Below are 26,486 nucleotides of genomic sequence, written 5' to 3'. Positions count from 1 at the left end.
GTATCCACCGTTTCTCTTTCTTCCCCTCTCCACTGAAAACTTAGAATCATAGAATTGTGGAGTTGGAAGGGACATCGAGGACCTTCTAGTCCAACCCCTTGCAATGCAGGAATCTCACCTAAAGCATCCATGACAGATGGCCATCCAACCTCTGCTTGAAAACCTCCAAGGAAGGTAAATCCACCACCTCCTGAGTCTGTTCCACTGCTGAACTGCTCTTCCTGATTTATCCCAATCCCCCCTCCCCCCCAAAAGGCCTTGCAGCTTTTGTGAAAAATACCTCCTAATAACAACAGGGAAACTGGATATTAATTCTTTAGCAGAAATTGCATGCAAAACTAATACTATTTGAAAAAAAAAACACCTCAAATTAGAGAATGCTCACTGCTGCTTCTTTGGGTCAGGAGGTGTGATCATCAAGGAAACGGCTCTGTGCATGCCCGGAACACATATCTATGATTCAGACAGACCTAGTAGGGCTATCCTGAGGCAGACCTACTAATGTTGTACAATGACTGTATGCAGTGTACTTTTTTGTTGCTTTTTTTGCTCATATCTTGATAAAAGTGTCACAGGTACCTGCACAAAATGGCTACCAGTGGCAGGAAGAATAGAGGTGATGGTACTTTGCACCAATGAATACCATCACAAAATTTGCATTTGTTTCTTCCTATATGCATAAAAATGTAAGGCTGTCATCACATGGCAGTTTGTATGATTGCCAATAGTTCACCGTTTGCAGTATGTCAAATGGCAGGTGGCCCAGGTGAGTTGTTGAACTGAGGGGGTTGGATGTTGTGAAGGACCTCCCCCTCCTTTAAACACACCCCCTGCGAGGTTTATTGGCAGGGGAAAGCACTTCAAACAGTGCTGTTTGAAGCACCTCCCTCCTTTTAAAGGGGATGGGCTTTGGGCAAGCAGTGAGGGGGCAGGTGAGGTGTAAAGGATGAGGAGTTGGAAAGGGGGTAGATGGGGTTGGCGAGCAGGAGTGGCAGTGCTTAGTATTTATATATATTTATTGGCATTTAGATACCACCCAAATGACCCATGTCCTCCCTCTGGGAAGTTCACAAGATAATGAAATGAAAATGCAACAAACTAAAAGCAATCGATACCGTGAAGCTGTACCAGCACAAAAATCAGCACAAACAGCTCTGCATTAAACTACACAAAGCATCTTCATTTGTAGTGGAGCTGTATTATCCTTGGTGAACAATCTTTCCCTCTGGATCATCAGTCTTCCAGATTTTCTATTTTTGCTAAAAATAAAAACACCGTAATGAACTGGATGAGAAAAGAGAGCAGCTAGATGGATCAATTCACACAGAAGGAGTGTTCGAGTACAGAGAAGCATCCAGTTTTCTGACACTGAATGCATACAGGTAGCGAAAATTTAGAGAAAAGACAAAATGATTGATAATAGTGGCATTAGGTATACTCAGCTGGCAGTTTTCATCCCGGGAGATTGGAAGGATAGTTTGTTGGCAAGATATTTAGATGTGGTGAAAATGTGGCTTTCTCCTGATTAATGATGTTAGTCACTGAATCACCAGGTTTCCAAATTAATTAATTGATTATCAAATACTAGGGCTGTCATCCCATTAAAGAAATCTTAACTGATTAAACATGAGAGTTTTAACTGACTGATTAGTGAATTAAATCTGCATATATCTGCATTAGAAAATGATAAAGGATTATTTACTGCTGCTTAGATAATGTTCAGTTGGCAGTTGTCACCCATTGACAATCACAGCAGGCCCTTGTGTATGAGGGAGAAGAAAAGAACGCCTGCTTAGATTCCCTCATCATAGCTCAGTTGGTTAGAACGTGGTGCCAATAACACCAAGATCACAGGTTTGATCCCCATATGGGACAGCTGCATATTCCTGCATTGCAGGGGGTTGGACTAGATGATCCTCAGGGTCCATTCCAACTCTACAGTTCTATGATTCTATCTACCCAACTATTAAAGGTACAGAGCCCTGCCATATTTTTACCTGGCCACCCTAGAGAGGCATGTACACCTCTTCTAAGCATTAGGTTACAAGTGTGTCTTTGCATCTAAAATACAGTACAGGTTTTTGACATGTGTATTCCATCAGCTGGCAGGGGGCTGATAATTTACAGGATTGGAACAGGCATGGGTTCCCTGCTTGCAGTACTTAGGAAAATCCTTCATCGGAAGCTAGTAGGGGATTCTAGGGTGGTGAAAATCCGCCATTGTGGAAGATGGTGAAGTGTTAGCAGGCAACAGAGAGAAGCCGAAACTACTCAGCTTTTATTTGGCCTTGGTTGGGTTTCTTCCTTCAAGGCAGATTGTATTTGGCCTGGAAAAAGGTGGAAGCAGAAATTTGAAATCCAGGATATGCCAGGATATGATTAGAGAATACCTAGCCTACTTTAAATGCATTAAAGACTTGGAAACAGCTTAATTACACCCAAAGGTGCTTGCAGCCATTATATCAGTGCTGTTGCCAATATATAATCTTTGAAAATTCTTGGAGAACTGCTGAGGTACTGGAAGACTGGAGATGGGCAAATATTACTCTTATCTTCAAAAAGAGGAGAAAGGCAGATCTGATAAAATATGGACTGGTCAGCCTGATGTCAGTACCAACCAAAGTTCTATGTAAAACATATTAATAAGCTGTCTAGGGGCATCTAAAAAGAAAAGTGTTATTGTTACTGTAATTATACCCTGCCCATCTGAATGGGTTGCCCCAGCCATTCTAAGCAGCTTTCAACAGAATATGAACAGGAGCCTGCACAGATTAATAAAGAAAAAAAGTTAGGACAGAACAGCAGTATCTTCTTTTTGATCATGGGAATGTTCTGGGTATCATATATCTTGATTTCAACAAAGCATTTGATAATTTCCTTCATTATATTGTTAAAACATGCTCTGCTAAAATATAGGTCTATGATATATGGCTGATATATGGCCGCTTCTTTAATACTTTCCAAACTTTTGAGTTTCCCCCGTTTTTTGCTTAGCTCCATTGATTGGTGTTAGTCTCTTAAAATGGAGACATTTAGGATTTCTGAAAATAAGTTAGTGTTGCATGATGAATGGGATGGTTATTTGTCACTGATATCAGAAACTTACTTCATAAGAGTTATCAATATTTCTTAGCCGTTAGCAGTTATTGGCAACTAGTAATTTTGGATAATGGCAATCCTAGTGGAGTCATCTAGAACTGGTGTCAAAAGTTTCTGATAGTTATTGACAGAAAGGTATCAATTCTATGTACCAGTAAGAATACCCAGTGCTTACTTACTATTAATAAACAATTACAGACCAGTAATTCAGAGGTTGCAATGAAAGTGAATTTCTCTGGAATGCTTTGTTCTATATAGCTCATAAGTTGGTATATAATCATTTCCTTTCTTGCTAATTGGATGTGGGCATGCATAGTTGGCCTGAAGAAATATATTGACCTCATAGAAATAATGATGCTACTACCTACTTTTATTGATTATTTGTGCTGGGGAGTGACACAAGTCTATGTCTCAACACACATAAGATGGGCACATGCCTTTGCCCAGCCCTACTAAGAATGCATTGGCTGGGCAAAGGGGCCAGGCTTCAGGATAAGGAGGCTGCCTTTGATATCCTTGCAGCTGCAGTTCCAATGCACTGGTCAGGCCAAGGGCAAAAATAGCAGGTGTACCCTCCCATTGGTCAGCTCGGGAGCGGAGGGAGGGAAAAGGCGGCGAAGCTGGCGATGGAGAGCAACCTTCAGGGCGGGGCAAGGGAAGCTGGCCTCCCATTAGGCGAGCCGTGCATGTGCGGAAGGATGGAGTAAGGAAGAGCGTGCTCCTATTGGCCAGTTAAACGGTGGAGGGAATGGGTGCAAATTCCCATTGGTCGGGAAATAAAGGGACGGCGAGGCGTTCCGTTCGGGGCTTTGCGCCTTCTGAAGGGGAAGGTTTTTCTCTCGGCCGCCTCGCCTGGACCGCAAAAGGGTTGCTCGTCGCCGGGTTTTCGTCGTCCGGCCCTGCTCGTGCACGCGCCTGGCTGGAAGGGGGGAGGGAAACGAGCAGGGCTCGCTCGCTTCCATTGGTCGGGCCGCGCACGTGCTCGCGGTGGGCGGGCTTGAACTCTGCGCGAGCCTCCATTGGCCTCGGGGTGCGCGCGCGCGCGCGCGCCCACACGGAGCGCGCTCCTTCCCTCAGCTGTGGGAGGGGTGGGCGCCTGGCTCGCGCCCCGGCGAGCGCATGCCCAGTGCGGATGGGGCAGGCGGCGATGGTGGAGCTAGGCTGATGGCGGCGCAGGAGGCGCTGCGCTGAGGACGCTCCGGGAGCCCGTCCCCATCCCGGCCGCCGCCGCCTCGCCATGGGCAACGAGGCCAGCCTGGAGGGCGGTGGAGCCGAGGGGCAGCTGCCCCCCGGCCCCGCCGCCGGCCCCTCCACGTCGCCCGGGGCTGCCAAGCCGCCTTCAGCACCAGGCAGCGGAGGACAGCTCCCTCCGGGCAGGGCTCCAGCCGCCGCACCGGGCCCCGCGCAGCCGCACGGACCCTCCGCCAGGTGGGAAGCGCAGACCGGCTGAGCCGGGCTGGAGGGGAGGGGTCGCTCGAGGGCAACTTGGTCTGTCAGGGCCGAGGAGGAGGAGCAGGGCTGGAGGGAGTGGGGATTAAGGGCGAAGTGCAGCTGGGGAACCCTCTGCTGCGGGGTGCCCGGTGGGGCTGGGCATGAGCTGGGAGTGCGAGAGAGGAATGGGGCAGCAGAGGGCAAGGCTCAGCCTCTGGAGACGGCCAAGAGAGATGGGAGAAAAAGATCGGGTGCAACCCGGAGGGGTCGCCAGCTCTTGTGGGGGAAGGCTTTGGACATGAGTCCTCTGTCGGAATGAGTGGATGTGGAGAAACAGAAAGATGGTTGGGCCTGGGTGGTAGCTTTGCCATGTGTGCATTATGTTAAGGGAAGCCCCTTGTTTTCAGAGGCACTCTTTCGATCCCAGAGAGTCAAGGCTCCCTAGAGCATATAGATACCTCTTATTTCAGAATGCTGCATACTGATACCCCTTATTTTGGGAATGCTGATCTCTGACCAAGCTCTGTGATATAGTTTTGGTGGTGTCTGAAGTGGAGGAAAGGCTGTGTTGGGTGCCATTTGAGACTCATCTTTTAAAAGAGAGTATGCAGGAATCTGCACATATTTGATGCAGCGAATGAGATCCATCTAGCTGGATGGTGCTGCAAAAGGCATCGGATGGAGGACCAGATGGCACATGGGCACATACATGCATAGGATGCAGACACTTCCACAGACTGTCGTAGTGCAGGCTAGTATCAGGGAGAGGGGAGCAGAGAAACATGAATGGGATGTTGATTACACAGAGGATGGGAAAAGTGACATGCAAAACAGAAGATCATGGTTTGTGGGTAAAGAACTAAGCAAGCACCCTTTTTCAATGTGTGTGTTGTCAAGACTTCTGGCTTAAGTCATCTACAACATCTACAGACAAACAGGTCGCCCTTCTCACAACTAGATCATCTTGGCCAGTTACATTGCCCTCATGCTTGTTTATAATGATACAATTGATGGTGCTTAAGGCCATTACGTTGAGTATAGTTTATATACCCTGCATGTGGTTGTCCTAATTGCAGACTGTTTGAAATATATATAAAAAGAAAAATAATAATAATAGTAGTTATGTAATCTCTACATCAGTGTACAGAAATAATAGAACAAAAACATCAGTGCTCTGTGTAGTTTCTCCTAAAAAGGAAAACAAAACGTGATAGGGTGAGGGTGGAGAGTAGTATAATGATTAGTTATCATGCAGCAGAACACTACATTTAGAAGAAATTTTAAAAAATAACATTTGCTACCAATAAATGTAGAACTTTAGTGTTAGAAAGCAGATAAAAATAAAAAGTTAGTGAAAAAATGAGAGTAATCTTTTCAATGTTTTGTAGCAAGATATTGGATATATATCTGTGTATGTGCTAATAGGTACTGAGCCATTTTTGTTGAAAAGCTGAGTAGAATACACTAAGAAGTGTATCACCCTTGTTCATATGTTTAAAAAGGGCTTGCGCTGTTAAATGCACCATTATTACAAGGAGAATGCAATAGTAGATTCTGGAAGAAATCAAATTGCTTGTTTTTCTGTATTAAGGCTATGTTGAAGCAGGAACCTTCTTTTTCGCCCTTTAATGCCAAAAGTATTAGGTCCTGCCTGAACTTGGATTTTTCTTATCATTGGATTTTTGTCATGAGTTTGTAGAAGAAATCTGTTAAACTATGCTGATTGATGTTCTGTATTGATCCCTTTACATTTTTTAAAGGCAACAATTATCCATCACCTATCTTCAAATTGGTATAGATATGTTTTAATAGTATCTTTAATCCTAAATCTCTTCTGAAAATGTACATAATCTGTTTGTAGAATTGTCATTTGCATGTAGAGGAAATGGTGTCGGAATTGTGATGTGGCAGTTCTTTCCCTCTTGCAGGGTAGCCTTTGCACATTACTCCTCAGCTGAGTTTAGGGGGGATGTAGGCAAAGCATTGGTGCATATGCAAGTTGTATATACAGGCATGAGAGTTAATGGATGTTGAAATAATTAGGCAGAATGAACTTGTGTAAGATTTGGAAGGAGTGTGTGTAGTCTGTAGCTAAGCTAGCTAGCTAGTTGTTATGAAAAGGAAAGAAGTGTGTTTATGTTGGGACCTGTAGCAGGATTATTTAGTTTCTGTGGCCTGGAAGGTTTCTTTAAGTCTGCAGTTCAGGCTCAATTATGCACCATAAAAGTGTTACTGATGGAGAGCTGAGTGTTTTGAAGCATCTGCGCATTGAGGCTTTTCCGTGACACTCCTGCCATGGTGTGTCGAAGAACAGAACTGGGAAGCTATCCAAGTACTAATACATCTGTGCAAACGTACTAGACACTCTTCCAAACCCAGACAATCAGCACAACCCTGTTCTCTCAAAACAAGCATCCTATCATATCCCTGTCACGACTAATAGATGCTTATTCTGTCAGCCTTATAGTCCTTTGCTTAGGGAATGCGCAGGAGTAATCATGAATATGGGCAGTTTCCAGAGTGGTAGCCATGTTAGTCTGTTGCAGCAAAAACAACAAAGGCTAAGGATGTTAATTAAAAGCACCTTATCCAATATTAGAAATTTCTCTGTGCAAAAAAAAGGTGTTTGGACCTGACTTCAGTTTTAGAAAGGTTGTTTTGCTTAATGAATAATAGAGCCTATTAGGTCAACTTACTGCACAGTATAATTAAGATTCCACATGTTTACTACCTATAAGTATTTCAGAAGCAGGTGAGCCAAATCCATATAAAACATAGGAATGGGAAAATATACTATTTCAGAATTATTAATGTTGGGTAATATCCCTGTGGATGGTATCAGTACCAGGCTAGGGCCATAGCTCAGTACTAGAGCACATGCTTTCCGTGCCAGAGGTCCCAGGGCTTAATCCAATAAGGGCTGGGAATAAATCTTGTCTGAAAACCTAGAGAATCACTGGAAGCCAGTGTAGCCAATACCGTGGTGCCTCGCAAGACGAAATTAATTCGTTCCGCGAATTTTTTCATCTAGCGAATTTTTCGTCTTGCGAAGCACGAAATCCCATAGGAATGCATTGAAAATCAATTAATGCGTTCCTATGGTCAAAAAAAGTCCAAACAAAGCCAAATTTGGTACAACAAGAGTTTATTAAGTGCTCTTTAAAGTCACACATACTGTAAAGAGCATTTCAAAATTCAAACCCAGAAATTTTTTTAAAAAACAGCAGAGTGGCCCAATGGTCACAAAAAAAATCATAAAAATGCAGAAAAAACACACAAGCTTCCAGATTCTTGCAAACCCCTCCCCAACACCAAGTCCTTGAATTCCAAACACCCCAACCCAAAATCCAAAACCCCCCCAAAAAGTTTTAAAAGCTTAACTTACCAAATGGCTGCAAAAGAAGTTTTGGAAAAGCTTCAAAAATCACCAAAGTCTTTAAAAACCTCAAAAAAGGCTACTATGTACACTGCGTTCTATGAGTTGCTCCTCGAAGTCAAGTCGCAACTGTATTAACGGTGTCAAGAAAAAGGAAACAAACTTGCAAGACGTTTTCGTCTTGCGAAGCAAGCCCATAGGGAAATTCGTCTTGCGAAGCAGCTCAAAAAACGGAAAACCCTTTCGTCTAGCGAGTTTTCTGTCTTGCGAGGCATTCGTCTTGCGGGGCACCACTGTACTAGATAGAGCAATAGTCTTACTTGGTGCAAGACAGATTCCTATATTACCTCCTATATTGCCATGTGCATGATGCATCTTGGTGTACCTGTTTGAAGTTTCACACTGGTCCTTGGGTTGAAATCCAGTGTGTATTTACTTGGAGGTACAGGTATTTACTTGAAGTTGCTTGATCCCTGCTCCTGCCAACCTAGCAGTTTGAAAGCACGTCAAAGTGCAAGTAGATAAATAGGTACTGCTCCGGCGGGAAGGTAAACAGGGTTTCCATGCGCTGCTCTGGTTCGCCAGAAGCGGCTTAGTCATGCTGGCCACATGAACCGGAAGCTGTACGCTGCCTCCCTTGGCCAATAAAGCGAGATGAGCACCGCAACCCCAGAGTCATCCATGACTGGACCTAATGGTCAGGGGTCCCTTTACCTTTAAGCACCATGATTGAACTCAGTAGGACTTACTTCTGAGGAAACTTGCATAGAATTGCACCATAAAGCTTTCAGTTAGGTTCTTTGTGAGTTCCGAATTGTACTAATTCTCCCCTCCCAAATATTCAATATGTTTAGAACCATGGATTCAGCTATATCTGTTTCCCTTTTGATAGGACTATAGGCCAAGATCTTCTGAACGATTCTCAAATTCAGCATCTTAACAAAATATAGCAGCGGTTAATGTGGGGCAAAATGTAGCCACATGTAAATATTTATTTATTATTAATCTCCTCCCATGCATGTCTCAAGGTGATGTACAAAATAAAATCAGGGAGCAAGCTAGTCACATACAGTATAAACCTTTAAAGGTCTTACTGACTTTCTTTTAACTCAAGTGCTTTCCAGATGTTTCCTTTATCTCTTAGCTGCCTTTACTTTATCTAAAAGGCACCTTGAGTCCCAGTCTGGGGAAAATGTGGAGCCTAAATAAATATATAATAATACTTTTTATCAGTGAAGCTTTCGAAATATATATATTTCCCCACTCTCAGTATACAATCTGGGAAGACACAACACAAGAGGAAAAGGGTTGAGGAGGGAAGAATGAAAAGAGGCAAACTCAGGCACCAAATTCTTACTATCACAAGGTTATTATAATAACCAACTTGAATGCAAACAGGATGCTCATGGTTCAAAAACAGGCCTTGGCATGCCTCTGATAATAGTCTGGTGACCCAAGCTTCTTAGAAGTGGCTGTACAGTGGTACCTCGGGTTAAGTACTTAAGTCGTTCCGGAGGTCCGTTCTTAACCTGATACTGTTCTTAACCTGAAGCACCACTTTAGTTAATGGGGCCTCTTGCTGCCGCTGTGCGGCCGCTGCACAATTTCTGTTCTCATCCTGAAGCAAAGTTCTTAACCCGAGGTACTATTTCTGGGTTAGCAGAGTCTGTAACCTGAAGCGTATGTAACCTGAAGTGTATCTAACCCAAGGTACCACTGTAATGCATAACTGGAAGTTGTTTGTCCTTACAGGTGCGGCCTTGACCTTCTGGAAGCTGCAGCCTTCTTGTCACTCCTGCTGTAGCAGCTAAGGCTGTTTGTATATCTGTCTATCTATCCATCTATCAATTGTTTCATAATGGGCTAAACATGTCTTTCCCCTGCCTCTTGGCAATGACACTCCCCAGCTTGAGCTGGTGCCATGGAATGGGGGTGTGAGGGCAGATGGCTGGAGGAAGAGAAACACAGAATTCATTGGGCTGAGAGGGAGGGGTTTGAGGAAAGGATGAATTGAGGTGGCTGCAAGAGAGATGGAAGTTAAGAACAGTAGGAGCCAAAGGGGGAGTGGGAGTGGGAGAAGAGCTGAGTAACAAGCTCCTGTTACAAGCTCCCGGGAATAGGCGGGGAAAGGAGCCAGCGAGTCAGAGGAGACTGATGGGATTGTGTGGTGCCTATTTAATATTTTGATTTGAATAAACCAGGTTGGTTGCAAATCTCTAGTTAGTATCTAATTCAGGAGTCAAAAATAGTTGATGCATATCACTTCACAATGAAATGGATACAGCACATGTTTGGGTCATAGTCTTGCCTGTTTCTGAAATCTCAGTTATAGATCACTTGTAAGACATACAACTGCACTTTATGTATAAAACTCAAGTGTGTCACTGGGATTAAAATGCATTTTCCAGTTTCTTAATGCGTTTTACTGTTAAGCTGTCTTTTCCCACATGATCAAACCTATCATCTCAGTAGCGTTCAGCAGTAATCTTTAACCAAATGCTTTTCTGCCCTCTTTCTTTTTTAGGCATTAGTTTTTATTGAACTTTTCACTATAAAAATACAACTAATAACAGCAACAAAAGTGCAGATAAAACAAAGAAATAAACCGTCAAATATAAAAAACCTAAACCCTCTTACTTTTTATAGGTAGCAGGGGAGAAGTGCAGTGTAAAATGTTAGATGAACATGGGAAGTCTTGTTGAAATCCCTGCTTACCAGGGTTAATGCGTGATTTTTGATCATTCACTAACTACAGTGGTACCTCAGGTTACATACGCTTCAGGTTACATACGCTTCAGGTTACACACTCCGCTAACCCAGAAATAGTGCTTCAGGTTAAGAACTTTGCTTCAGGATAAGAACAGAAATCGGGCTCTGGCGGCGCTGCGGCAGCAGGAGGCCCTATTAGCTAAAGTGGTGCTTCAGGTTAAGAACAGTTTCAGGTTAAGAACGGACCTCCGGAACGAATTAAGTACTTAACCCGAGGTACCACTGTATCTCTTACTGTACCTAACATAACAAAATAGTGGAAACCCCAGTACTTTCTTGGTGGAAGAACAGAAATGTAATGGATAAATTGGAACATACTTATTTTGAAATGCAGGTATAAAATATACAAGGCTGTGATGATGATTAACAAGCATAAACTGCATATCATGTGTTTAAAGCACTTCTTAGTGAAAACAGCCCTATAAGATGGGTTGGTAGAATTAGCTGCATATAAAATGTTGAGTTACCAGTTCGTGAATATGTTTTTATAAACTTTTGAAACAGTTTTTTGGGGGAAAGTATTTGGAAGATGGTTGGAAGAGAGACATCGTGGAAGAAGGAATTTGGCATATTATAGAGGACTCATTCAACTTTGTGCGCTGCAGTTTTAGTCTTTATAGCTAAAACAGCAAATAGAAAGCAGATAACTTTCTAAGTGATGCTGGACACAATTCAGCCATAGGTAAAGGTAAGGGGACCCCTGACCATTAGGTCCAGTCGTGGCCGACTCTGGGGTTGCGGTGCTCATCTCGCTTTATCGGCCGAGGGAGCCGGTGTACAGCTTCCGGGTCATGTGGCCAGCATGACTAAGCCGCTTGTGGTGAACCAGAGCAGCGCACAGAAATGCTGTTTACCTTCCCACTGGAGTGGTACCTATTTAACTGCTTGCACTTTGAGGTGCTTTCAAACTGCTAGGTTGGCAGGAGCAGGGACCGAGCAACATACATGTGCATTTAAAGGCACATTGGTTTTAATGACAGGAAAAGATTTAAGAGCTGGATAAAAGACTTAAGAACAAAGTGCTTTGTGTCAAGAGTGTTGCATTACCAATAAGAAATGTGAATTTACATAACCCCAATAATCTTTGTAACTTTTTGAAGGCTATTAATTTCATTTTCTTCATGGCTAGTGACTTTGTAGAATATGTGTGTTTTTAAAATGCCAATTATGGTTATATTTGACAAACTGTCTGGTAAAGAAGAGATTGGAGGGAGACATAGGGTAAAATTCAACCTCACACTATGTTGAACGTTCCATCTGTGCAAGCATTTTGACTTGCCAGATGGAATAGTCACCCTTCCCTTGAGTGTTGTTCTGTAGATTCTCCTGAACCTCCCATAGCCAATTGTGGGGCATGTGCAGGGGGTGGGGGTGGGGAGAGGGAGTCATGTTGTGCAAGCAGAAGCCCCTCGACAGGGCTTCTCCTGACTGAGTTCATTAGTTAAGTTCTGTCCAGCATCTTTAAGCTGCTGTTTTCAAGTTCCAAATCAGCGTTATTGAGATCTGAGATGTTTAAAACAATGCAGCTACATGCACATCTTTTGGAAGATCATTTATGCTTTGAGAACCAGAGTTTAGGCATATTTGCGGAACAAATACTTAACAGGTAGGTGTTAAGCATGATGCTTCAGGCATCCATGCTAATACCTAGACCGAAACTGGAAGTAGTTGAAAATGGATGCCTGCTTCATCACAAACCTGGATCTGGCCCTTGTAGAATATGTGGTTTATGAAGTTCTGCTGTGATACAGGATGCTTTTCACTGTTTGCCTCAGAGATCCTGCTCCCTAAAAGTGGAGCTTGTCTTTTGTTCTAGTTCCAGAGAGCCCCTTTATAACCTTAGGCAACCTCCCTCCAAACAGAAAGTAATTTTGCAACTTGGAGAGCTTGTGCCATATATATCATATATCACAATGGGGGAGGAAATATGCACTGGTCTGGACCAAGAGTAGTCAATGTGGGTCCTTCTAGGTGTTGTGGACTGCAACTCCCATCAACCCTAGCCAGCTTGGTCTGTGGTCAGGGGTTATGGGAATTGTAGTCCACAGATTTCTGGAGGGCAGTCTTCTCTAGAGAACCACTCTGCTGGTGACTTTCCTGGAAAGGGACAGCTTGGTTACTGTGACACATATCTAGACTACTGCAGTGTACTCTGCGTGGGGTTTTTCTTATTTCTGATCCAGAGGTTGCAGCTGGTGCAGTAGCGCTCCTTATCAGGCACATAACATACCAATGTTGAGGTTGCCTATTAGCTATCAGGCCAGCTTTATGTTACTTACATATAAAACCCTAAACAACTCTGGGTCAAGTTTCCTGAAATACCAAGTTCCCCTCCCTTGCCCTATAAGGGCAGTAAGATAAGCAAATGGAACCCGATTAGCCTTGCTGCTGCCCAGTAATTATTACCTTGTGGTAACATGAAGACAAGCTTTTTCATTGATTGTACCTGGTCTGTGGAGCTCTCCCTGTTGAAATTTGAGAGGCCCCCATCTGTATTGGCACCACTTTACACAGGCATTTTTCACTTGGTGTGGGTCTAGATCTCCTGTTTTTACTGTTGTATTGCTTTTTGATGCTAGTTACAGATTTTAATTGGTTTTGTATATTTTGCTTTCATGTTTTGTGAACTGCTTAGAAGCCAATTTGGACAGTGAGCAGTATACAGGCCAATAAAGAATAATAAAAGTGGGTTTTGTTCCTCCTTCCATGGACACAGTGAATGACATGACCATTTTGGAGCCAGCTTCCCTTTGCACATCAAGCCAACACTTTCTCTTTCGCACCTTAATATCTAAGGCCATTTAATGCTCTTTACATGGCAGGGTATTTTGCCATATTTGTGCCATGGTTTGGAGCAGCAGATTGGAGCAGCTCACTGACTAAAGTACTCTGTACTGTATGTCTGTTGTGGATTCACAAACGCACATTCAGCTTCACGTTTTACAGGGTCTGCTGATCCAAATACCATTGCATATGCAGCAACATTCTTAATGTGTAAACTCTCAGTGCCTTTCCTAGAAAACTGCTTTCTCTTGTTTTTTCCTGAGCATTCTGCTGCCAGCTCCATTCCCTTTCACATCACTAAGATTGCCAACCCTCTGGACAGGGGCCATGTCACTTCTGTGTTCTGTGTGGTAGCACTAAATAAATGTAAAATAGTTGCTGCAGCAGCACTACTTCAGTAGCAGGCAGAAATAGAGGTGGTTGCAGAAAGTACAAGGTGGCAGTAGAAGAATCAGTCAGGTCCAGATGGCTGACCAGATTAAAACGAATCTGCAATTAATCTATGATCAAGTAATGAATCAGGTAATTGCACAGATTAGTCGATTAATGTTGTTAGTCCAAGGAAACACAATAATTGCTGCTCATCTTCCTATTAGTTGTATTATCTTCATTTTCTTCAAATCCTAGGCGCTAACATTCTTTTCACTTTAGAAATTAATTGGGTGTTGCCATGCATGGTTCCTGTCTTCCTTCTTTTCTAAAGGCTTGTTTTTCCTTCCACTCCATAATACTATTGGGTCGCTTGCATTAATCAGGGCCTTCTTGAAGGATTACCTCGGGCCCTTGTAGCAGGAGAAGACAAGGTTTGATAAAGTTTGTGACAGTGTTTTAAATACGGCTCTTTAGAAACTTGCTTGATGTGCAGGTTGAGCACAGCTCTGAACAGTTTACACTGACTCAAAGAAGTAGCTTCTTGTTGTACAGTTAATTTCCCAGTCTACAACTTCAAAGTCTACCTGGAGATTCAAGCCCTCCACCTGCCACCTGGAGGCAGGCAGGCAAACCTGCAGACTCCAGGTCAGCCCTGGAGGTCTGGCAACCCTATTACTAGTACAGTGGTACCTTGGGTTACAAACGCTTTGGGTTACAAACGCTTTGGGTTACAAACTCTGCTAACCCGGAAGTAGTACCTCGAGTTCAGAACTTTGCCCGAGGATGAGAACGGAAATCGCATGCCAGCGGCAGCGGGAAGCCCCATTAGCAAAAGCGTGCCTCAGGTTAAGAACGGTTTTGGGTTAAGAACCGACCTCTAGAACGAATTAAGTTCGTAACCCAAGGTGCCACTGTACACAAGTGTGAACTCAACAGCAAAATGTTGCAGTGTATTTGCAGTCCCTAATGAGTGTTCTTGTTCAGGGCTTCACCCAATCTGAGAAGAAAAGGATCGTTCTACCATTATTTGGAGCTGCCAAGGTGAGGTGGTGCTTTATAGTACTAAAGAGATCCAGTGTGGGTCTACTATTTATTTTATTATTTACTGAACGACCAGGTTTGGGCAGGGGCACACTACAGTGTGGGAAAATATGCCCTTTCCCCTATCCTGAAACCTTGTCTAATACCATTGTTAGCATGTTTGTTTGCTGTTTTATTCCCTATAATTTATACACCGCTTGATTGTTTAATAAAAAAACCTCAAAGTGGTTTACAAACAGATAAAACAATAAAACAAAGAAAAAATTACAACCCTACTTTAAAACATACAGTACAAAAGTAAAAAAAGGGGGAATAAAATTACTCCAACTTTCTAAGCCTCTGGTTAGGCTTGTCTAAACAAGAATGTTTTTAGCATATGTTTTGTCTCCTTTAGTATAGACATAATGACTTTATGTATTATTTAAAAATTCTTATTTAGCAGAATTATATTTAGAGTACAACAAATGTGATGGTTTAAAGAAGCCATTGGGCTAGAAGGCTTTAGTTTTGAGCTCTTTGGTGTGTATGTAAAACATACGGCTTCCCCCAAAGAATCCTGGGAACTATACTGCACCTCCGCAGAGCTACAATTCCGCTTAAGAAACTACACACCCCAGGATTATTGGAGGGACGCCATGTATGGTGTGCATGATATGAGCCACTGCTCACAAATCACTGGAATACAGTGTGCCTGTGCATGCAGTTGAGGTTCTCTCATTGTCCGCTTTCCCTTGGAAGGCCTTGCCTTCTATGTCCTTGCATATTCCATTTCTTGTGTGGAGTCCATAACCTTCAGTGTCTGTTGAGTGTTTGTGTTTCACCAAACCGATCGACTGCCTGCAAAATAAGCACACACATGTATTAAAACTAGAGTTGATGTGATAAATGACCATCTTAATCTAATTTGAGCTTCTTGTCCTAAGGGACCAACGTGTAAATGGTGCATGGATTTTCTAGCTGTGGGTATTTCTTTTAATTGAGGTTTTAAAGACTGATTTTCTTATTGTGGTGTCAGCAACCCTGAGCCCCTTGGGGGTAGTCAGGTTAAAAAAGAAGAAGCAGAGTAGGGCTCAGAAACATAGGTTGTGTGTCAAGTAACAATTGATCCTGGGAGTGAACAATGCAAGATGTTGGAGCATTGCCCTGCTTCTACTGGAGTCTGCAGTTCCTGTGGTTCTTACCAGGAATGTAATCGCCATGGAGACTTTGGGGATGTTGTGCACCTTCATGGGGGCTAGTTGTTATTTGGGAGGAGCAACAGCTGCTGTAGCAAATTAGCATTTTAGAAGGATTTTTAATATGCAACTATCAAGCCCTGCTACAATTGTCCAGCTTCGCCATCTTGAGGTACATTCGGTTTTGTAGTGCAAATGCACATCCCTTACAGCAGCCCCAACAAGCATAGCCAATGACCAGGGGTGATGGGACTTTTAGTTCAGCAGCATCCGGAGGGCCAAATGTTCCCCACACCTGCCCTACAACAGCTGCTATTTCTCCTTCTCCCCCCACCATGTTTTTTTGCTATCCTATTTATATAAAAAGCATTTATAAACCACTTAATTTTTAAAGAATCTCTAAGCTACTCTATTTTCACAGTCAGGTTACTCTAATTCTTACAGAAAACTGCCAGAGGGCATTGATAATTAATCTGTGAGTGCATCTAAAAATTACTCGAGAAAAGAAGGCCCATGAGCTTGAATCTGACTTTTACTAAGGCTTTATTTATGCAGATGTAGCAAATTATTCACATAGGGCAGAACAGCATGAGCTTGGTAATTTGTGTAGAAAGCAAAATGTGGACCCTTTTGCCAGCACAGCCTTCTGTTTGAAATGGGTCTTCCTGGGTGTAGTTCCACATGTGAGAGCTCTTTGAGAAGTTTTTCCCACCCTGCTGTAGTGGTGACAATATAGGAAGGGGTGGAGGAGCCCCTGGAGCTGAAGTTCTGAAGTTCTGAAAAGGTGTTAGAAATTTAGGAGTTTATGTACTATGTATGTGAGCAACTAGTGGATGTACATGTGACTTAGACTTTTTATGTTTTTAAGTTTCATTATATGAGGAGAAAATGGCTCACACCATAATTGTTGTGCACTGCAATAATAGTCCTGCTACAATACCATGGTGCATGAAATTTTACTCTCAAAATACACATGGCAGAAATCACAGAATTCTATGAGCCAAAAATTGGAGGAAAAAAATTAGCTGTATTCTAGTTATGTGCTCTACTTTGCACAGCAGCCATAATCTGCAGCTACTGCAAGCTGATGCGGTTTTTAAAATTTTACTGCTACTCTTTATTCTCTGAGAAAGGCAGCATAGCTGTCAATTGTTGTCAGTCATTACGTGGCATTTTGCTATATTGGTAGTAGTTTACTTGTACCCTTTGAAAGATGTCTATGTTTAATGTAGACTAGTAAGAAATACATGATGGGTGGTGGTGGGGAAATCAAGCATTATTTAACTCTTTCCTGAGTTACATTCTGCACTAGGATTTTTTGTTTTATGCTTTTGCTCCCATTAAAAGAGGATTATTATTTTTTAATGACATTAGTAAAACTATTCTGTTCTATAGATCTGCAAATATTTGTCTGGCTCATTCAAACTAACATCAGCCAGTGCACCCTGGACTACAGTTCTGCAGCCTCCCATCTTGTCAACACCATAGTGCTCCTCCTGTCCCCAGGCATCATGTGCAGTTTTTTATAGCCCAGATCTTTCTGCTTAGATCTCAATCTCATTTTCTCATCTCCTTGCCTCCACAGATTCCTTCCTCTCCACGCACCATACTTCTGCATTCACCATCCTCAGTTCTTTATAGTTTCCTGTTGTTTTTTTCAGGCCACTGACTACTGTGTCCTACTTTCCTCAAACATCAGGATTCTCAGCTCCCTTCACATTTGGCTCTCTGCTCCTTTTGTTTCCCTGCTTTCCTTGTTCTCCTCAATATGTAACACTCCAGTGTTGCTTCTTCCTGCCAGCAGCATAGAGAGAGCTTCTCCTCTACTTTCCAACTTCGTTAGAGTGTTTTTCTCCTTTTCTTTCTCAGTAACTCATTTCCTTAGCTCCCTATCTCCCCTGTGGTTGATTTCCTCAGGCCCTAAGGCAAGTGAGAAAGACAGTACTGGATCAGACCAAAGGCCTGTTTGGCGCAGCATCCTGTTTTTCTTGATTGTCAGTCAGATGCCTGATCGTTTGGGTGGCCCTTTACTACAGCTTTTCTAAATCCACGATACCTCTTTTGAGATGTAACCAGAATTTACACAAAATTTTTTTTCCTTCCAGTAGCACCTTAAAGACCAACTAAGTTAGTTCTTGGTATGAGCTTTCGTGTGCATGCACACTTCTTCAGATACAAGCTCATACCAAGAACTAACTTAGTTGGTCTTTAAGGTGCTACTGGAAGGAAAAAAATTTTTTTGTTTTGACTATGGCAGACCAACACGGCTACCTACCTGTAACTAGAATTTACACAGTAATCCAAATGTGGAATACTGATATTTGTGAACACTCATCCTTCACCTCTTTCTCAGCCCTCTGCCTGCCTTGTCTTCTGCACACAGCTGTTCCCTAACATGACAACAGCTCTGCTAGTGACGGGGTTGGGGGCAAGCTGCTTGTGTGCACACCTGACAGTTTCCCAGCTATCCATCCAGATACAGAGTAGTTGGATGGGTGGTTTCCATAAAACAGGAAGTACAATATTATTGATACCATGTACCCCAAGCTATTGATGCCCAAACTTCTCCAGGCCTTCCTTCAGACAGGGATTTGAATCCTTGGCACAATCAGCAACAATTATGAGTGACAGTGGTCTCCAAAGAATAGCAGTGCAGCAGCAGCCAGACCAGAGTAAGAGCAAATCATCTGCAGTCTTTTCTCTGGGAGCCTGCGGACTCACCTGCACACACACCCTTGTTGAATTGCACTAAGCCAAGGTTTGATTTAGTGTTGTATATGAACTGAGGGCTTATCCACACTTCCTCTTGTCCCACTGCTTCTCCCCCACCCGGGGGAGGGGGGAACTGCTCTTTAACACCCAGCCTGGGATTTTCCCGGATTGCCATTTGTTCCAATCTGTTGCTAAAGAGGGGGTTTTTTACCCTTGGAAAGGAGTGGGGCAAGGGGGACACCGCTCAGACCCGTGCTTTCTAGGCATGGCACAAACGGAAGTATGGACAAGCTCTGAGTCAGTGTATCCCTCCATGAATACTGCTGATGTGAAAAACAAGATGAAGAGGGGCATTCCATAAGCTGGATAAAATAAACATAGAGACCTAGTTGAAACAGGCACGAACAGATTTAGTCGTGGAGCAGGTTCTATCAGCATTACAAAGGAATGGGATTGCCAGGCTTTTTGTTCTCCTTACAAGAAAGGAGATTCTGACGAAACTTAGGAAGAACTTTCTGATGGTAAGAGCTGGTTGGAAGGTGGTGGACTCTCCTTTAAAGAATGGTTGGGTGGCCATCTGTCAGGGCTTCTTTAACTGCAATTCCTGCATTCAGGTAGGTAGCCGTGTTGGTCTGACGCAGTCGAAATATATATTAAAAAATTTAAATTGTCCAGTAGCACCTTAGGGACCAACCAAGTTTGTTCTTGGTATAAGCTTTCACGTGCATGCACACTTCAGATAGGGTCTGGTGACTTCTGTTTCAGTGTATCTGAAGAAGTGTGCATGCACACAAAAGCTTATACCAAGAACAAACTTAGTTGGTCTCTAAGGTGCTACTGGACAATTTTATTATTTTTTTATATATTTCGACTGTGATTCCTGCAGTGCAGGGACTTGAACTAGATGACTCTTGAGGCTCCTTCCAGCTCTGCAGTTCTGCAATGCTTTGCCTTAGAGGACTAGCAGGTATGGCTCTCACCACTACTGTACACCACTTGCGGCACATGACTAAACACACTACATTTTTGCCTGTCATGTTGTCTGGAAAGGCTCAGGAGCCCTGGCTTCTGCTGGTCACTACTGCTAACTCTAACCCTTGTCTTTGTGCATGTTGAATGGCTGCCTGGTGGCCTGCGGAGAGACATGAAGACAGTGATAAATAATAGATAGCAGCTGCAATGGATAGTGCCTGTAACTAAGTGATCATTAGGGTTTTTTGGGGGGGAAGTGGCTGATAAAGTGATGTGGATGTTGGGAAGTGATGTAGATGCTCTTCTATTCCACAGCTCCACCCCCCACTAGCTCCTTGGCAAATATACCTATTTGGAGAGGTTGCATTCTGTTTGTGTTGTGTCATGTGCCTTGACTAGCATGTTACACTGGCAGCAGGGCAAAAGTAACCTCTAAGCAAACATAGGACTCTCAGACTACACCTAAGCTCACCTTAGCAGTTTCAATCACAGCAAGGTCATTAATCCCCAATGAAGTTCCAGTCACATTTGCACACTGTTGTAACCACATCAGAAAGGGACAAGCATGCATGAACTGTTTGGTTTCCTGAACCCCAAAACCACCCAGAAACACACGTGCACTCGTACTCATCTGTGCATCCATGGCAGCTGCTTCAAATGTACACATCTGATTTAAGTATGAAGTGAATGCAACTTAAGTTTTCTAATTGGATTGAAGCTGGTTTAAGAAAAAAAAGACACATCAAGCAACAGTATTTCTCAAGAAATTACAGGATCAATCTCGCTAGCATTGTGTGTACGCAGCTTGAAAAAGTAGAAGTGGGAGTGCACCAGTGCAGAGTAAGGGTAATGTGTACACCTCCTTAGCTTCACTCTTCTCTGCCATGCCTCCCAACTCTGTATATCATTGCACCTTCTGCTGACACTGTCATGACCTCACAGCAGCTACATTAGCATGAGATAACCCTGGCACAGCCATAGGGCAATGCCAGCCAGCATGAATTGACTAGGCTTGCTTACCTTCTGTACAAAGGGGCTTAGGAGCAACCCGATTCTCTTCCGTGGACATAACGTATGATACGATTGCACTGTTAAAATAACTGCATACTGCCCAAAGTCTTGTCACCTTACTCTCTCTCTCAAGGCAGTACCAACCCTTTGAGCAGAACAAGAAAGAGTGTTGCCAGCTTACCATCTTCCCTTAAACACAGTTCATTTTGGAAGGCTCAAATGGTTCATTTATTGACTTCAAGAGCCACCTTAGGAGTTAGTGGAAAAGAACTTGGGCATTCGTCCAAAACTCAGCGAGTACTTCACCTGTGTTTGTAATATGTCTTTGACTCTTTATTAATAATTGATAGGAAACTTCACTCTTAATTGGCTGCAATATTAATAATTCCTTTGTTAAGAATTTTAAGCGTTAATGTATCTGTTTTAAAGGAATTCTACTTATTCCTTTGGTCTCCATTTTGTTCATGACAGTATATCTCAAATACATTTAAAGTTTAAAAAAGATTAATCATTGCAGTTTTCTTTGTTCATTAGTTTCCATGACACATAGTTTCAAGAACTTCACCTTACTTTGCTGAAGAAAATAGACTTCTGGAGTATGGATAAAATAGTGAAATTAATCTGATATACTTTGTTTTGTCCTGGGTTTATTAATTGTTCTTTATTCTTTTAGGCATTTCCTAAGTTCATCCTTCATTAGATATTTCAGCAGCTCGTTACTTATACTATTGTACTATTTCCCTCACCATGGTCTGTTTAAGTTGATTTTGGTTTTTGATAAATTGACATTTGCTTTTTGTTAGCCTTTCTGTGTGTGTGGTGGGGAGAGAACACAAACACCACCACCAAGTTTGCTCTTTGTGGTTGTATGAGAGCAATCCATAAGTCCTCCCCCCCCCAAAAGCTGACTTTTCCTTCGATGCGTACTGAGATGGTGTGAATATGAGGCCCTTCCATGTTTTACACTGAAGTACCTATAAACAGCTCTTGAGGGTTCTGGTGATGGGACAGGATGAATCATGCTCTTGGTTTTAAAAAAAGGAGGGGAAGGTTTTATTTGATTTTTAAAATAATAATAATAATATGCATCTCTTCTGATTTTTTTTTAAAACCTGGCATGTGACTCAGTATCATATACGTTGAGTTAAATATTACTGTCCTCTGTAAACAATGAAGCATGGGTAAAATATTTGCCTCCTTGCGAAACAAGCATTAGAAATATGACACAATAGAAAATTAGTTTGATGCTGTGAGCCAGGGACTGGCAGAACTTCAGATCTGTTGGGACCTTTCTCCTAGCTTAAGAAGATGCCAAATTGTATCTTGCCAGGACCAGTCACTCAGCCCACCAAAATGTTTTTTCATTCCCATTTTATGCCCTCTAACTATTTAAATGCTGCAGTTTCCCCAGTTTTCAGTTGATGAATATTTATACCAATCAAACAACAAACATGTTCTTCAATCATCAAGAGTTATCAGCACATACAAGCAGCCTTTTCCATACATTGCTGCTGGGGATGTACATCTGGATATGCAATCACCCTTGCATTGCAATACTCATACAAACTATTTGGATTGTCTGGATATATCTTTGGATGCAGTATTTGTATTCGCCTGTCTGGTTTTCCATAACTTCAGCAGGATTAGAACCATTAAGGCTTGCTTCCAGTTTTATGGAAAAATAATGATCCACCCAGTGATAACTAGCAATGGCTGGGCATTTGACCTGGAAGTAAATGCTTCTGTAAGGGTTCTTGCATGGAAGGTAAACAGAAATTATGTTTGAGAGAAGGAAACCCACACTTCATTCTTTCTTGAAACTGATTTCAAACAAATGCCTTAATGCTGCTTGATGTAAATCGTATGCAAAGAGTTAAGCTATTTATTAGATGTGTTGTGTATTATTTCCTAAGAGAGTAGAATATTGTTATAGATTTAATAAATAATATGTAGTTAAGTATACCAGCCTACGCTGTAAATTACTATAAATGCTATATTTACTTGTGAATCAAGACAGTGCCTTTAGGAACTACCTGAAAAGGGGGAATATATTTTGGTGATCTTTTATGGCACAGGTAATTTTGGACATATTACTGGAAATGCATGGATACTACAAAAAAATGCAACTTTGTGTCTCCTCATTCTCTCTGCCCAGCAGGTCAGGGGAGTAGCTTGGAGTAAACAAACCAGCTGGCATGACTAATGATCCAGAAGTTTTGGTACTACAGTAGCTTAGCAGCAAAGCGCTTGTTTTTCATGCGGAAGGTCCACACTCTAACAAACTGAGCTATCCAGGCTGAGCTGCTATCAATGGCCAAGCTTCAGTTTCTGGCATCTCCAGGGAAGGTTGAATAAGATCCTGTTTAAAATTCTGAAGTAAAACTGCTGCCAGTAAGTGTAAAACTAAGTTAGATGGGCTACTGGTCTTACTTTTTATAAGGCAGCTTCCTATGTAGTCTGACCCTTCTCTTCTCACATGGAGGTGCTTTGAAAATGAGACTGCTTGATGTGTGGAAGTGTCTTCAGAAGCCAGCACTGGACCAAAGACAATCACAAGTGCTCTGTCAAGCATTGCTCATATGCTTATCAAAATGTGAGCACGTTTGTGGACAATGAGTGTTCTGCAAGTAGCAGCCAGTAGAGTAGAGTGGAGATGGGGAAACTTAGGGAGCCATGGCATCACATCCTGTGTTTATGTTTGACAAATTATGAGAGGAGGTAGAGATGCAGGGCTGCTGTTTTTAGTTGCAGCCATGTAACTCCAGTAAAATGAAGCTGTAGGCTTACGTTGCATTAATTTTAATTAGTCCCTCAGTCTTCTAGGACAGTCTCTACTGTCATTGGGAAAACCTAGTTTGGTGTTCTCCTTATACTTGAGTGAATTCAGTTTTATGTTGATTTTTAAGGTCTTGACAGCACAATTCTATATATGTCGACTAGAAATAAGTCCAAATGAGTTCAATGGAAATTACTTCCAGGTAAGTGAGTGCAGCATTGCAGCCTGAATTATTTAAATCTCAGTCCCAAACATTTTCACAGGCAAATTTGTTTAAAGTTCCAGAGCACGTTTCCTGCTATGCTGTTGAAATGTTATGGGTTGTGACATTGTGCTGCCATATAGATTAGTACACCCTTTGCTTAACACTTATTTTGTTGTGTAGCCAGTCCTGAAATCAAGTGATTAGTAATTAACTAATATATTCTTTCCTATTTCTGCTTCCATATTTTTTTGTGCATATTTTTATGCCTATGACTAGATACATATAATTAAGGCTGGAAGAGATCCCAGACACCTAATCATCCAGGCACCTAGAAACTTAATATTGGTGCTTTAAGAGTTTGAATATTTTTAAGCCTTGTTGTTAGATAGTAATCCTGCTGGGTTGGATTGTTGTAAATTTATGTTCCTCGTAAAGTGCTTAGTTCATGATAAGCACTCTTGATAATAAGTTATCAATGATGACGATTCCTAGAAATGCGATGAAGTAATTTTGAAATATGTCATGTTTATTCCCCCAAATTCTTTGAAGAGTCTAGGCTTGTCCTATTGACCTCAGTATGTCTGGTGAGCTCCACTAGAGCTCTTGCAAGCTCACTTTGAATTACCTTGTGCATTATCCAAAATCTTCAGAAAACATTTGGAAGCTCTCACATAATTTCTCCGAGTCTTCTAAGGGCATGGAAGAATGCCCTTGTAGTCCTGAAACATCTCTCCATCAATCTTCCCAAACCACTCACTAACCTACTACAATAGCAGCAATGGTGGCGTGCCTGGGGAGAGGAGTCAGTTTCCTCCCTTTTCTGTTGCTCTAACATGGTGGGTAGCAGTGTGCTGGTGCCAAATCCCAGGGGATCATGGGAGATGTAGTTCTCCCATGGGCCTTTGCAGTTGCAGTGGAGCAGCATAAAAGGAGGGAGGGAAAGGGGGAAATAGTCTCCGCTCCCCATGCACCATCGCCCTGCTCCTATCACTGCTTGAAAGGTGAATGCAGCAGATGGAAGGAGGAGTGCATTTGGGAGAGTGGAGGCCAGCTGGGAGGGCTTCCAGGGATCACAAGGACTGGCAGAGATGTGTGTGAATCTCTTCTTCAGCTTGGATTTTAATCCTAGCCAGATGATAATGTCTAGGGTAGTAAAGTTTGCCTCTCCTTTGAGGTGTTTGTTTGTTTTAACAAGGCCTCAGAGGTTTATTTTTGAGCCAGAGGTCAGAGAACTTTGCTGACACCCCAATATATTGAGTCCTAAAAGTTGGCTTATGGAAGAACAGAGTTCCTCTTTTGCAATCCTCTTGTGTTCTTTTATCCCCTGCTTTGAGCCATACCTTCCTGCTAGAGCATTCCCATGAAACTCAGCTTCGTTGCCCTTGTCACGTCTGGCTTATATTGCAACTATTACTTCTGGGCAGTCTTCAGAGAGCTTCCCCTCAGAGCTGTTGTTCCATTTTGCTTCCCTTTCATGCTCTGCTGTGTTCAGAACATCTGGGTGTGATGAGGTCCCTTTGAAACTTGGTTTCCACAGAAAACATTTCCTCATTTTTATATAATAAAACTGATTTTAAATCAGTGTAACCCCTTGAGATAATACAGTTCGTGCCAATTCACAGTTTATGCCAATACTGAAATGCTTATGGAAATGCAGTTTTGGCGCACTCTTGAATTAAGTGTGGTGGATCTATAGTAGCTGGTGTGATATAATTAAATCTGAAAAATACCCTTGTTGAGAAGAAGCACTACATTACCTTCTTAATGATAGTTGGCAAACTGAAGATAAGTAATCAAGACTTTAAAGTGCTTCTCTACAGTGTATTAGAACCATTCAGTGGTTGCATGAACACTGATAATAAGAACATAATTTAATCCAAATTCCAATTTAATACCTAAAATATATAAGGGTTAGATAGGCCAAACTGGAGGAAGCATTAATGTTTAAGGTGGAGTATGGAAGTGTTCCCCTACTACCTGTGTGACTCTTAAACGGCTAGAGGGAAACGTGTTTTCAAAAATTATTATTTTAAAGTGCAATTCAGTACACATTTGGGGTGTAATCCCTCCTTGAATTTAGTAAACATACATAAATTGTAACTTTGAATTTCTTGTTACAGATAGGTAGCCGTGTTGGTCTGCCATAGTCAAAACAAAAATTTTTTTTCCTTCCAGTAGCACCTTAAAGACCAACCAAGTTAGTTCTTGGTATGAGCTTTCGTGTGCATGCACACTTCTTCAGATACAGATTCAGGTATCTGAAGAAGTGTGCATGCACACGAAAGCTCATACCAAGAACTAACTTAGTTGGTCTTTAAGGTGCTACTGGAAGGAAAAAAAATTTTTGTTTTGAATTTCTTGCAATTGATGGGCAAATTTTTATTTTGAGTTCATTAATTTATGTTGCATTTTTTGTTCAGATTTGAATGTTAATGTGCTTTTGATAATAAATAAAGCATATTACTTTAATCATACCAATAATTTCATATACTTCTATCATGTCCTTCCCTTTGCTTATATTTTTCAGAGCTAAAACGTTTCCTCACATAAAAGTTATGCCAGCCCCCAGATCATATTGGTTGTAATATGCAGGGTCATGTTTCTTTCACACATTTTTATGGACATGCACATGATGCCATCTCCCAATCACTGACATCTTCTATTGCCCACCTCGTTCTTCTGTCTTTACTCAGACCCCAGAAAGCCTGACTTTTTCTAGAAGAACAGAACAATAGGGTCATCTCCACAAGTATAGATGCCTTT

At 42.2% G+C, this 26,486-nt stretch overlaps 1 protein-coding gene across 4 annotated transcripts in view; it reads left to right on the top strand.

Moving 5' to 3' along the window:
* The first annotated feature begins 4,224 nt into the window (after positions 1-4,224).
* The window catches only part of BSN (bassoon presynaptic cytomatrix protein), a 194,050-nt gene continuing 171,788 nt past the window's right edge, over positions 4,225-26,486 (top strand). For all 4 annotated transcript variants that reach the window (XM_083603185.1, XM_083603186.1, XM_083603183.1 and 1 more), the window contains exon 1: positions 4,225-4,527. In XM_083603185.1, the coding sequence (XP_083459311.1) occupies positions 4,337-4,527 (191 nt within the window). In that variant the 5' untranslated portion in view covers positions 4,225-4,336. The remainder of the gene's footprint in view (positions 4,528-26,486) is intronic.

The sequence above is a fragment of the Podarcis filfolensis genome (genome assembly GCF_964270895.1).
Source record: "Podarcis filfolensis genome assembly, chromosome: 2".
In the NCBI taxonomy this organism is placed as follows: Eukaryota; Metazoa; Chordata; class Lepidosauria; order Squamata; family Lacertidae; genus Podarcis; species Podarcis filfolensis.
The sequence above is the reverse complement of the archived record's forward strand: the minus strand, read 5'-3'. Positions and strand labels throughout refer to the sequence as shown.